This window comes from Harpegnathos saltator, unplaced genomic scaffold, assembly GCF_003227715.2.
Source record: "Harpegnathos saltator strain DR-91 unplaced genomic scaffold, Hsal_v8.6 scaffold562, whole genome shotgun sequence".
Classification (NCBI taxonomy): domain Eukaryota; kingdom Metazoa; phylum Arthropoda; class Insecta; order Hymenoptera; family Formicidae; genus Harpegnathos; species Harpegnathos saltator.
Genome location: NW_020230385.1, coordinates 1,318,624 through 1,332,195, shown reverse-complemented (window position 1 = coordinate 1,332,195; position 13,572 = coordinate 1,318,624). Strand labels below are relative to the sequence as shown.

The 13,572-nt window shown below is 40.7% G+C and overlaps 1 protein-coding gene and 1 long non-coding RNA gene across 2 annotated transcripts; one reads left to right on the top strand and one right to left on the bottom strand.

Annotated features, from left to right (window-relative positions):
• Positions 1-5,103: 5,103 nt before the first annotated feature.
• LOC112589641 (uncharacterized) lies at positions 5,104-9,790 on the top strand. The gene is made up of 3 exons (XR_003113682.1): positions 5,104-5,307; positions 9,249-9,554; positions 9,619-9,790. It is a non-coding gene; the product is annotated as an uncharacterized LOC112589641 (long non-coding RNA).
• LOC105191871 (probable cytochrome P450 6a13) lies at positions 5,330-11,195 on the bottom strand. The gene is made up of 5 exons (XM_025303704.1): positions 9,726-11,195; positions 8,905-9,481; positions 8,174-8,395; positions 7,196-7,447; positions 5,330-6,123 (listed from the first exon to the last, which is right to left on the bottom strand). The coding sequence occupies exons 1-5, from the start codon at positions 10,080-10,082 to the stop codon at positions 5,957-5,959; spliced, it is 1,575 nt and encodes a 524-aa protein (XP_025159489.1). The 5' UTR covers positions 10,083-11,195; the 3' UTR covers positions 5,330-5,956.
• Positions 11,196-13,572: the final 2,377 nt, after the last annotated feature.

Here is a 13,572-nt window from a genome sequence, read left to right as displayed (position 1 = left end):
GTGTGGCGTATATTCATAATCATAATATTGACATTTACTTAAGTATTTATGTATATATATGTGTCATTGTGTCTGTGCATGTATTATAAGCTGTATGTGTATGATGCATGGTAGTTTTATGCATTAAATTTTTTTAACCACACCAGATACATAGCAAAAGTGTATTTGACAGTCCACAGTCTGCAAGTGGGACGGGAAAAATATGATGCATTAAACTTTCTTGTAATTAATTTTACTTTTATTGTAAAAAATATAACTGTTTAAAATAATATTTGTAAACATGGCAATAAAAAAATACAAAATAAAAGTTGTAATAAATATATGTAGTTTTATATTTATATTGTATTTCTAAATATGCATATTGAGTTGTGTAGTTGTATATAGTTGTATGCCGCTGATATCTATAATTTTCTATTTTCTATACAATTATTTTATAAAATTATACAGACATAAAAATTCTATCATTTCATTTTACCTAATAATTTTGAAATTATACATATTACACAACTCAATATGCATATATATAATCTTGTACAAATGTGAACGTAGAAAAAGAAATATTTTAAATAAGTATTTTACAAAACTTTATTTTTATGTCTACTCATACGTGCTAATTAATAGGGCAAAATAATGATTAATTAGCATGTATAAGTAGACATAAAAATAAAGTTTTGTAAAATACTTATTAAAAATATTTCTTTTTCTGTGTTCACATTTGCACAAAACAGTATATACAGGGTGTCCCATTTAACCTGACAAATCGTAATATCTGGAAAACTACATGTCGGATCAAAAAAGTGGGTAATGAAATTTGTTCGTCTCGAAGGGGGACATCCATGATATCAAACTCGACCTCCCACCCCTCTCCCGGGGAGTGGGGGTGGGGGGCAACTTTGAAATCTTAAATGGGAACCCCCATTTTTTTTATTGCAGATTCGGATTCTACGCCACGTGCGTAAGTTTCGTCCGAAACTTTTTTTTTTATTCGTGATAGATGGCGCTGTAATCGCAAAAAATTAGATTTTCTGCAACTCTTCAGAATTCTTTTTAGCAACATTTTATGTCATTGCTAGAAGTTTTCCGTGCGGTCTTGAAATATTTCTTCCCTAATTGTGGGCAGTGCGTTGCGAGAAAGATATGAAGATCAAGACGGAAGAGATTTTGGCTTACCGATAAGATCTGCTGCTCGCCTCGTGCTTCCTCTTGTGGCGCGTACGCATCGGTGGTGCGACAAAGACGGAGAGCGATTGATCGTCTATGCTTGTCTAACTTATTATCTCTTGTAAGGGGAAGTAGAGTGAGCAAGAACCGTGCACGCTTTGCTGTTACCGTTAGGACGGATGTAGTGTGCACACATTTTCTCAGGGGACGCGTCGGAATTCGGCAGAAAAAGCGGCCCGCGCTTATATAAAATATTGCAGTAAAAGCAAAGAGGTTACAAATAGACGATTCCAAGGAATTTCTAAATGTGTGTGATTTAATTTTACACAATTATTTAAAGTAGCTTTTTATTTTCTATAAGTATAGCTATCGTCTGAACTACAATCGGAACACAAATAATAACATGGTAGCATTTAGAACAAAAATCGTCTATTTCTGGCCTCTCGGTAAAGTTTAATAAAAAATATTAATTATTAATGAATTTGGTTAATTGTAGTTAAAACGGTAAAGAGAAGTCTATTTTATAATGCTGCCAAGTTGCAAGTCGATTGGTCAAATAGTTATTGAGATATCGTGCGCACCGTGGAACCTCCTTGCTTTCACTGAAATATTTTTCATATTTTTAATCTTATATGTAGAAATTTATATACATTCTTTACAAACATCACATTAAACAAACGCTCAAAACAAAAATCCTGTAATCTTAAAGAAACAGGATATTAATCTAAAAAATAGAAACGATCAGAAATAATCGCTCGGTACTTCTAATATTAACGAATTATATTCCGGTTAAAATAATATAAATCGTATAATATATTCCGGTTAATATAATATAAGTCGTATAATATATTCCGATTAATATAATATAAGTTTATAAGTTTCACTGGATAAGTCCAGTGAAACTGGACCTAAGTAAGACTTACGTTTAACCGTTTCACTGCTACGCGGCGCAAAAGCGCTGCGTTCATTTGTCTCGAAAACCGCGACGCAGCGCTTTTGCGCTGCGAGTTTCAGTGTGTCTTTGTTGCTCCGTGGAAGTGAACGTAGTCTGACCTCACGCGTACTTTGTAACACGAGTGCATTCTAAAATAACTTTTTACCGTTTTTATATATTATTTTTAAAAAATAACCATGTCACGGGCTATTATTTCGGACGTTGATTCGATTGCTAGTGATTCTGAGGATGGTGAAAGAACAGACACAAGTAGTGATGATAGCATTATTATAACTCATCGAAGAAAAAGACTGAGGATTGAAAGTGAGTCTTCTATCTCATCTTCATCTTCAGAAACAGAAGAAATACCAACTTTTACGAATATTCCTCCGACAAATGTGTTTTCCAAAGCAACAAATAATTTTTTCGAGACTCCTGGACCACATCAAAAATTATTGACGATATCGAAAAGGAGTGGATGAATCATAAAAATAGCGTGTCAACACAACCATCTTCATCAACCAAAAAATTTGCGCTTGAAAAATTACCGGGACGTAACTTACGACAATGTGCGGTGTGTAGCAACAGAAGGAGCGGGATCAAGCGATCCCGCCTTATTTGCGCTTGTTGTAAAAAAGGCCTTCACGCTATTTGTGCGGCAAAACATAGTTGTTATACATAAATTTTTCATGTAAGAGTCAGTGATCTTCCCCTAATCAAAATGATCCTTTACGTGCTGATCATAAGAGAAGATCAATAAACTTTAAGTTATCTTTTTATAAATTTTAATTTTCAAAGAAAAAAACAATTTAATGTTTATTTTTTCTTATTCACAATCACAATTAATATTGTTTCTTTATAATACGAAAAGAATTATTAAAATTGATTGATATTTGTCTAAATGAGAGTGTTTTATTTGACAACATCAAGTCAAAATATGTCCCGCAGTTTTCGTGCGTTCTTGCAAGAATTGCTTAGCAGTCAAACGGTTAAGCGAATGTTCTCTTGAAACTGAAAACATTAATAATAATAATAATTATAATTATATTTCTATTTATCTTTTTTCTATACTATCTAACTATCTATCTATCTATTTCTCTATATCTATCTATCCATCTATCTATTTATCTATCTATCCATCTATCTGTCTATCTATTTATCCATCTATATCTATCTCTATATCTATCTATCTATCTATTTATCCATCTATCTTTTTTCTTCCTATGTATCATTGCAACCTATCCTGTTCTATCCATATTTCTTGCAAATGCAAACAATTAATATTACATTAATTTTTATATTAAAATATATTTTTTATACTATAACATGCTGAATTAATAATTAATAAAATTCAACAGGTTATACTATAAAAACAAACACTTATGTAAAAAAATTATTATATTATTAAAAAGTTTGCATTTATTTTTTGACGGAGATCACCATTTTCTCGCGGTTTCCGTTGAGCAACAATATGCACGTTATCTATTCGTAAAATTAAATAATAAAGTCGTAATTGAAATATGATAATAAAACTAATTTCTTCTTTTACTAGACTAAATTTATTTTTGCTACGAAAAGAAAAATGTAACAATGGAATATCTTTTACAAAACAAATAACATTTCATTTAATTTTTAATTTAAATTTATTAGCATAAATAAATTATTCTGTCATATACTTTAATAACAAATCATTTTTAAAAGATGTATATATTGGCTAAGAGTGGATTTCTATTAACTTTTCGTCTCTCATTATAATTCTCTCTTCTTTATTTGTGCATTAATACTAAATATTCTTTATATACATATATACTATATATGTGTCATTTATTTATATATATATATTGTCATGTAATTAATATATTTAACGAAGCCGTAAGAACACGAGAAGAGAGGAAGAGCGAGCAAGTGCGTGAGAGAGAGAAAGAACGAGCGAGAGAGAGAGAGAAAGAGCGAGGTATAGGAGTAGCGAGAAAAATCTCGCGGCTCACGCAGTCAATAAGCTAGACGAGCGGGAAAGAAACAAATAATATGTCGACGCTCGTCTAGTCTCCCATGTGCTACCTCGCGTGCGTGAAAAATAATTCCTCGCTTCGCACGTTCCCTTGACACGAGACGCTACCGCGTCTTTTGATGTCTCTGGAGCGTGAAAGATGAAAGAAAAGCGGAGAGATGTTCGCTTAGTGATAAGATCGCCGCTACCTCGCCTCGTGTTTACTGCCGCGCGCCGCTCAGTAGTGAGACAAAGACGGAACGATTGTCTGTCGTCTGTCTTTTTCTAATCTACTATCCATTGCATGGAAGTAGTACGGACACGAACCTAGGCGCATTTTACTTTTATCACCGTGAAAGTGCGCCTAGCGGACGTAGTTTAGGCGCATTTTGGTCAGATGGCGTATCTAAAATGCGCCTAGCCATATCCCCCGAAATACGGCCGGTGGCCGCTCTCATTCTTCTCTCTGGTTTAATCCAACGTTGCGCAACTTTGCAAATTTATACCCACGGAGACACAGCTCCGCGGCTGGCAGAGAAGCTGGTGTGGTCCCGGGGCGAAAGAGACGGGGCTAGGCGACAGAACGACGGCTACGTGGATGCGGTCCCGCGGCCGGTGGTGGTTGCAGCACGGACATAATCCGCCTGAAAGTAGATGTAGCACGGACTTCCACCAAATTTTACCACCGAGACCTGAAAGTGGATGTGGCATCGTAGTTCCCTTCTCAAAATGGATGCAGATGGCGTCCTTTCCCAGTGCGGAAAGTCGGTGTCGCAGAAAATGCCGTGTTAGCCGCTCTCAGGTTTCTGCATCCACTTTCAAGTCTCGGCGGTAAAACCTGCATGTGGTGGCAAGTCCGTGCTACATCCACTTTCAGACGGTTTATGTCCGTGCTTTTCATCATGATGATGGACCTGCCATATGTAATATCGCATGGCCTGCATTGCATTTAAGCACGAGTTGTCGCGGCTCGTGACACAGCTAGGCGCATGCGCACTAAAGCCTGGTCGTAAAATAATATCCTTCCATTACTGCGCTACTAGTGTTGCGAGAAGTATCGTTCTACCTTTATTCCGTGCTAAGCTTGGACTAGGATGAAACATTTTGAATGCTCGAAGCGGTTTGACTGCAGCCTAATTAACCCATCACAGACTCGACGAATCACATTGTTCAATCATCCAAATTGTCGAGCTCCTGACAGACCTTTCCCGTTTGTTCAATGGTAAGTTGATTAACAATTTCAATTCAATTGTTGCCTATATTTAAGAACATCTATAATTCATCATCGGACATATATGGGTCTTTTTATTGGCTACAAAGCACTTGAGGACGTCGAAGTTCATCCGTAGATTAATTGAGAACGATTTAAATACGAGATTCGATTGAAAATATCTTTGAAATAGATTCAAGCCTTTTTCAGTTGAGATTCAAACCGATTAGTTGAGTTTCAAATATCAAGTTGTACAGTGTGTTTCATGACGCCACTAGATGGCGCCGGGTAGACCGTTTAATGTCGCAATAATATTACAAGTCATTTCATTTAATGCGAATGTCTTGATTTGTGACACTTGCGCTTACTTTTCTTGATAAATTATCTAATATGGATCTATATTTATCTTAAACTGTATTATTACTCTAAATGTTACATATTATAGCACATTCATAAATATTTTGCGTTTAACATAAGATTACATCCGCTTAAAACTTGTGAAACATTTCTTTTTCATTAAAGAAATCTTTATAAATAGTGCATTAAAGGTTATTATTTATACACGCGTATAAATCCTTAATGCAACTATGCAAATGATCGATGTTCATTTCCGTTTCGCAAAAAAAAAAGAAATAAATAAAAATAAAAAGGATCTACAGATCTAAGAAGACTGCGTAACAGAAAGCCAAAAGCCAGCCTCGCTCGAGGTAACGAGACTCCGTCTGCTGAATTTGATCGGCACGATCGATTTATCGCAGATCTCGACCCGATGATTCTTGAGGAACGATATCATGCCCATCTTGATCTGCAGCAACGCGAACCGCATTCCTACAAACATTGCGAAACGTGAATACATCCGCGTCAGTTGTATCGTGATGATGAGGCGGCGCTTTGTAATATCTTTTATTAATCTCTACTAACAAGCTTATCGAAACGTGTTACATGCTTATCGAAACGTGTTGGACGTTTTTTTGCAGAAAGTACGCGCACACGTGGATATTATAATCGTGTCCTGTACGGTGCATAAATCTCCACATTCGTCTGAGCAAATTTGCCGTTCACCCCTCAGCTGAATAATTATTTAGGGCGAAAGTTATCGCGATAATTCGCGATCTCTTGTTCGTTATTTGTCAATTGAAAATAATAAGAGGAGTAAACGTCAGAGGAATTCAATGCGATATTGTTTCGCGCTTGAGAGTTGGCCGAATCGATACGAATCGACGTGAGAGGAAATATGTTCGCGGCAATAAGAGGATCGAAGGCGGAGTTATCGGATATTCGCGAAGTCTATTACTGTACAATGTCTCATTGACCGTCACGAAATAATTCGCGTCGTTGTTCTCGGGTAGCCGATTGGGATGAAGAATCGATAATATCTTTCTGATGTACGCGCGCTACGCAGTGTATTACGTAATGTGGTCGCGTTGAGTCAACAGATTATGAATTCTGTATAGGCTGTTTGCCTAATCGATTATTCGCGATTATAATGCCGATACCGTTCCCAACTATTTCACGAGGCGATTCAAAATGAACAATCTATTCATATCACGACCGCAAAATCACTGACCGCAAAAGTCGTGGCGCAGTCTGAAGTATATCCGACAGATTAGCGAAGTCCATTAATTAATTCCTCGTAGATCAAACAACGCAGTTGGGATTTATGGCTAGACGTGGTTAAAGCGCAGCTAAAATCGAAATATAATTTTCTCCGTTTCGTCGGTAATCGAAAACGCTCGATAAACTTTTTAGCGATAGAACTCTCTCGATTACATCAAGTTGAGCCGCGAATCTCCCAAGAAGTTTTGATTGTTGAAGCAGACGAGGGAGATTTTAACGTAAAACAAGAGCCGGTCGAAATTCGACTGGGTGTCACGGCAGCTGGACGAATCAAAGTCCATACCTATGCAATTACGTGGCCCTTCGCCAAATGGAAGATACGTGTAAGGATGCCTCGTACGTTTATTCTCCTCCGTGAACCTCTCCGGATCGAACGTCGCCGGGTCGGGATAATAATTCGGATCGTGATGAAGTCCGTAAATTGGTATGACCACCCGCATGCCTGCTGGAAGTTCCACTTTGCTATTCGGTATTTGGTACTTGTACTCGCACTTTCTCGAAAGCAGCGGGGCCGGCGGGTACTTTCGGAGAGTCTCTGAGCAGAGGGAGTTCGCGTTTATTACTCATCAGAAATTATTGTCCCACTAGAAAATCGTTTCGCGACGCGAGAAGATTCTTCAATTAATATGTTGATTAGATCATGACCTCTTATTGTTCCTATTACTCCTATTACTCCTATTAGCTGTACGTTTAATTTGCCGTAATTTGTTTAATATCATTCGCATATGCACATTACGTCTTCTGTTGACCAAGAGTTTGCTTTGATCTTCTGCTTCGACGAAAAAAAGGGAAAAACCAGCCATCTTTTACAACATCTTTTATAACAGAACCGCGAGAATTCATAAACAACGACATTTGAGTAAAAAAGATGTTTCTATTGAATGCAACAGAGAGAGAGAGAGAGAGAGAGAGAGAGAGAGAGAGAGAGAGAGAGAGAGGGAGAGAGAGAGAGAGAGAGAGAGTCGAGTTTGACTCGATAGTCGTGCCGTACGTTTTAACCGACTCAGTTCTTGAGATGTGGCTGCGTCATATAGTAGACGTAATGTGTAGAATATCGCTGTGGAAAATCGATATTCTTTCCTTTCTCTCGCGTTTCCTTCCTTTTAAAGATTTCACGCTTTTCACGTAATCTTTAAGAGCCCAACGAACTAGACAGTAGATTGAGGATTTGAAGCCCGTCGTTCGCGAAAATGCCCTTTGACGAGAGCGAATCAAGTTTCAGCGTTCTCCTCGTATCAATGATATCGCTTCAGACCCGTACCTAAAATTACCATGTCGAGATATTTCATTTCCTGTACCGCCTCGTAAGTTAATTTTCCACCTCGCGCCTCTATGGCGTCGCGGATATCTCGTCTGGCCCGTTCTTGGATCTCCTGGTTGGAAGCTAGCTCGTGAAGGCAGAACGCGATTGTGTTGGAGGATGTTTCGTAGCCGGCGGCGAAAAAAACGAACGCCTGCGCCGCGATGGTGTTCTCGTCCAATTCTATAAATAATTTCACGCGATCAAGCCGGCAGAGAGAAGGTCCGCATTTGTTTTTCCACGTTCAAGCCCACGTACAAGTCTCTATAAATTTCTCCACATATGGGTTCCGCGGCAACGTACGCACCTTCGCTCTGCCGATCAATATTATTTGAGCGAGTTTGATTACGGAGGGAATTTTATCACGAGGATCTCTTCGTGCCGCTCTTATTTCGTTACTCTTCCCTCGATACCGGCTAATATGCATTGAGAGCATCAAACGCGAGAGTGAACGTTTGCGCAGCTTTATAATCACTTAGTATCCAAACCCGAAGAAGAAGCATATTCGGATGAAAAAATGTTTCAAGCGAACAATTGCGACATTTATGCACGACACTCAATCGATGCGAAGTCTTACATCGATTTTCGTGAAACGAAATGTTCAGCGATCGCTCGAGGAGGTGTCTTTGCAAAGAACCCAACGCTCTCTTTCGCTCAGACCGAAGAGACGGACCGTAACAGGTTGAGTTTACCGATTTCCTTAGCTGCCTGGGCGTCCTCCTCGCTGTAGAACTGCGTGCTTCCGGCTTCGTTCTCCAACGTGCCTCTGTTCTTCAGCTCGACCAGTAAATCCATGAAATCGTGCCTCCTCGTGCTGTTCTCCTCCCTCTGGCTGATCATTTGCGACACCACGTTCTTGAAGAACCTGGTGACACTCGGGTCGATGACCTGCACGCCCAGCCACCTGTACAGCCTCGGCACGGCCGTTCGTAGCATCCTCCAGAGAGTGGCCTTGTAGCTTGGCTTCGAGAGCCTCTTTGCCGCCCTGTGAAACTCGGATTCCTCGTTGGTGAGCGCATTTATCTGTATGCCGAAGGCGCAGCTGCCGATGACGTCGATGGTGAATTTCGCCGCCAGCTCCCGTACCTCGACCACCGTTCGATCCACGTTGCAGCTCGTGTCGATGAGCTTCTGCAGCTCCTCGCTGCACTCCACCAGCAGGTAGAACATCCGCTTGAGCTTGCCCGATGAGAAGGCGGGCGTCAATTTCGACCTGAGGCCCTTCCACTTGCGCCCTTCGAGATTGAACAGGTGTCCGGAGAGCGGGTCCTGACGTGTACACGAAACAGATCGATGTACAAAGCGCGATGAAATTCACGTGCAACGTCAGTGAAAATGCCGAGTGAGTAGAAAATGTGTAGATGTGTGCGTAGCGGGGTTTCGAGACTAACTCAGTTCTCATTCAGTTCCTCTAGCGGAGGAGGCACCGATCGAGAAGGAGACCAATCGAGGACGAAATTAAAGGCAAAGTCGTCGATCGCGAAGAGACCAAAATCCGGACGACGACACGTACCTGAAAGTTATTGATCGGAATCCCACGGTTGGAGAAGCAAGCAAAGTCCTTCACGCACACACTCCTCACCAGATCGGGATCGCGTATTATCAGGACGGGTGATCTTACGCGAAACGCACCGAAGAACCTTTCATCCTTGAACCACTGGTACATCTCTTCGACGCTCTCCGGCACTGACTTGCGGAATAATAGCGAGGAGCTGAAGTTGCCGACGAGCACAGTCGGTTTCCTGAACGGTACGCCGCGGCATTCCCAAAAGTTGAATGTCGCCGTGAAGTATAAGTACAAGGCACCGAGGAACAGGAGCCCGATCAACAGGAAGGGACGGTCCAGTAATTCCGTCGCGACGTCAAGCATTTTCCTCGACTTGTACTCGACGCGCAAATTTCCCGAGAGCAACCGCTTTCTTGTACGCTTTTATAATTTACAGAATTAAATACTTTAACCATTCGCGTCGCGTGCAATAATCTGTAACGTTACGTCACTGCTATGTGCGCGATTTAATTCATAATACGTTTAACAATTAATAATTCATGATGCGTCACTATCAGCGACGCTACAATTGACGATGTATAAACTACACTTGTAATACGGCTTTTAATAATAACGCGACGCTCACACCAAGCGTTGACTCAATTGTTATACCGGATCGTTCACCTCGAGTATCGATTTAACGTTGCGGAATTGTCATCGCGGTGAGGACGTTCGGTTACTGAAGTCTATTTTTAACTCCGCTCTACAAACGCACGCACTTTGCGGCACAAAGGAGTATCGGGAAGAAGGATTATGACGTTTACGGGCGCATTGTGTTTGCAGTGACGGGTTCGATTATACGTGAGCCTAGTCATACGTGCGCGCACAAGCGCTCGCACAGCTGTTTAACGGCCGAGCTCTTTAACGCGAGTGTGCACAGTTCGCCGCTTTAACGCGTATATTTTCCCATCGAGCATTAAAACACTTTCCGTCTGAGCACGAGCTAATATCTATCGTACAAATTGGATGTAAACATTCGGGGAATACTACATCGACATGCGTCCAATATCGTGATGGCGATAACAGTAATCTAATGAAATCTCATGAAAGCAATTAATCTAATCGAAAGGTTTTTCTCACATGAGTTACATGAGTTAATTTGCCGGGATTAGCGCTAGATGCAACTCGAAAGCCTTCGAGCGCCGAAACGAAGCGTGCGTACAGTTTGATGAAGTGCGATTCGTGCGACTCTTGGACTCTTTTAATACTGCATTAATTACGATGATAAGCGTTAGGCTTTATCTAAATTCTCCGTCCCGTGTATGAGAGCGACACTTCAAGTTCTGCGCACTTATAGACGACTTTTACTTCGCTTGTCGCAGACCAGCGTACGCATACCGATCGACGCACTCTGTCACTGAAAAGATGCACACTCACTGGACGCTCGACTTTCCGTGAACATTAGCGCCTCATTAGCGCCTGAGACCGCTTCGTTTAAATCGCCCGTCGCGATGCGAACGGCAGGTAAACGTCGTCGCACAAGGTAGCCACTTGCCGACGCGACTTTGTTTGCATTGTTCGCGATTTCCAGGTGCAAGCCGATGCAACGTGCGGTCGTTGTCGTCGTATGATTGAAGTAGAAAGGAGCACGAAAGGAGGTGACCAAGGGAGAGAGAGAGAGAGAGAGAGAGAGAGAGAGAGAGAAAGAGAGAGAGAGAGAGAGAGAGAGAGAGAGAGAGAGAGAGAGAGAGAGAGAGAGAGAGAGAGAGAGAGAGCGAGAGAGCGAGAGGAATAAGGAGAGGAAAAATAGAGAGAGGGAAAAAGAGAGAGGGAGTGACAAGACGGTGGGAGGAAGGCCGAGAACGATAGAGGGAAAAAGAAAAGCCACGACGTCCGCACATCGATGTGCGTCGTATCGTTCCCGCCGACAGGCTGACCTCCCACCGACTGGAAGTTATGAACGAACGCACGCATTTATACAGACCTTGCGCTCGCATTGGTCTTAAGGCCGGGATCTTTCTGGTAATCGAGTACGTAGACTAGCTGATATCCTTGCAGAGTTACGTCTCGGGTTATCATTAAGATGTTTCTGCTCGCCGTCGTCCGTTCTTCTGACGAATAACATTGGTCCCGTCGAAAGATGTGAGAAATTCGCTTGCATCTTTCGCGCAATTCTGTGTGTCCACCTTTTGCTTGGCCTCCGTTTCGTGTCAGCGCGGGAGATCGATGAGAGAGGAAGAGGAAAGTAAATAAAATTCGCGCGCAACACTTGCTCTCGCGCTGCATTTATAATTTAATGTATATATATATATATATAAAAAATGTATATATATATATATATAATAATTTAGTCACACGCACACACACACACACGCAGAACAATTCTTCGATTGTTCAATTAAATTCTTACAATCATGCGCGTAATCTAATCGTTTTACGATTAAGGTTTATGCGATCGGAGATTCGCAGAACGCGTGACTGATCGCGCGACTGATAGTTATCTTCAAAATACGATACAGTGCATTACGCGCCGGCAAACATGTACGGCACTTATTTATTTTTTATGTTCCATGTAATCATAACAATTTATTGGACTTGAGTCACATCTTTCGTGTTGATTTGCTTTCTTCTTTCTTTTCCTTTAAGAAGATTTCAAGGAGAATGCAAAGTCTTAAAAGAATGAGGAGATTTTAAATATAATTTTATCTACAAATAGTATGCGAAATTTTTTCAAATTGTTTCACCTCCCCCCTAGTCCATTTTTACACAAATTAATAACAAAGTTCTTGATTTTATAGCAGGTTTTTGTAAAAGACTTGATTCTTTCTGTGTCTATTTTCAATAAAAATTTATGTTTAAGATATGAGGAAGCATATAAGTTGTTGATGTGTAATAAACGAAGTATATTATATCGTTGTTGACTTATATTTATCTCAACTTTTTCAAATTATCATCTGTTACTTAGGCAATAAAATAAGAGTACGGGAACGTACTTTGTTCGACAAATAACAAATTTATGAGCGATCCGTTTAATGCGTCATTAAAAATAGGACACTCGGCGACTTTCTTGAAGCTTGATTGTTCTTAAATACGGAAAGCGCGAGAGAAATGCAATCGAAATGAAATCGATCCGTTCTTCCCCGTTGCGGGACACACATCGCTACATCAATGAAATATCGAACGCGCACAAACACTGCGTCAAGATCCAGACGCGTGTCTAGCACGGCAATGTATCGTAAATGAAAATAGATCTTGCGCCTTTGCGCTCATCCTAACAACGTTGATCTCCGCTATGGACACCTCGATGGAAACAAATGGCGGAGTATAGGAAATTGCGTGCACGCGGGTGCTGTCTGGCGCGTTTATTCGACGTACACCTTCTCGGCGAAGGAATGTCTCCTTCGCTATCGATCTTATCAATATGGTACAAATACTCGAAACGGAAACGACGTTGGGCGGCACGGCTCAAGAGTCCGGAGGCAATTAATATTCATCGCATTCTTGCCGAGTATATTTTTAGCTGCTTATCTTATCTGAAATCCTTTGACACTTGGACTTGTTTTTAATTTCCAAGTTTCGCGCATAGTGAGACGTTTCCATCTGGAAAGCAACTCTTACGGTAAAGAACACCGTGATTACGTCGAGATAGTTTCCGCGCAGCAAAATCTCGTCGCAATCGTGCTTGATAAGAGGAACTCAACGTTCTCGTTACTTCACGATAATATTTCGTGTTATATCAGAGGGGTCAATGTATACTTATTTTTCTCATCTACAGGTAACGCGTTATCTCGCGGAGATGTTTCGCTGATTATGAATACGAGGCATTTCATTTACATTATGAGTGATAAGGCAAAGTACTTATCCGCGGGAGCGC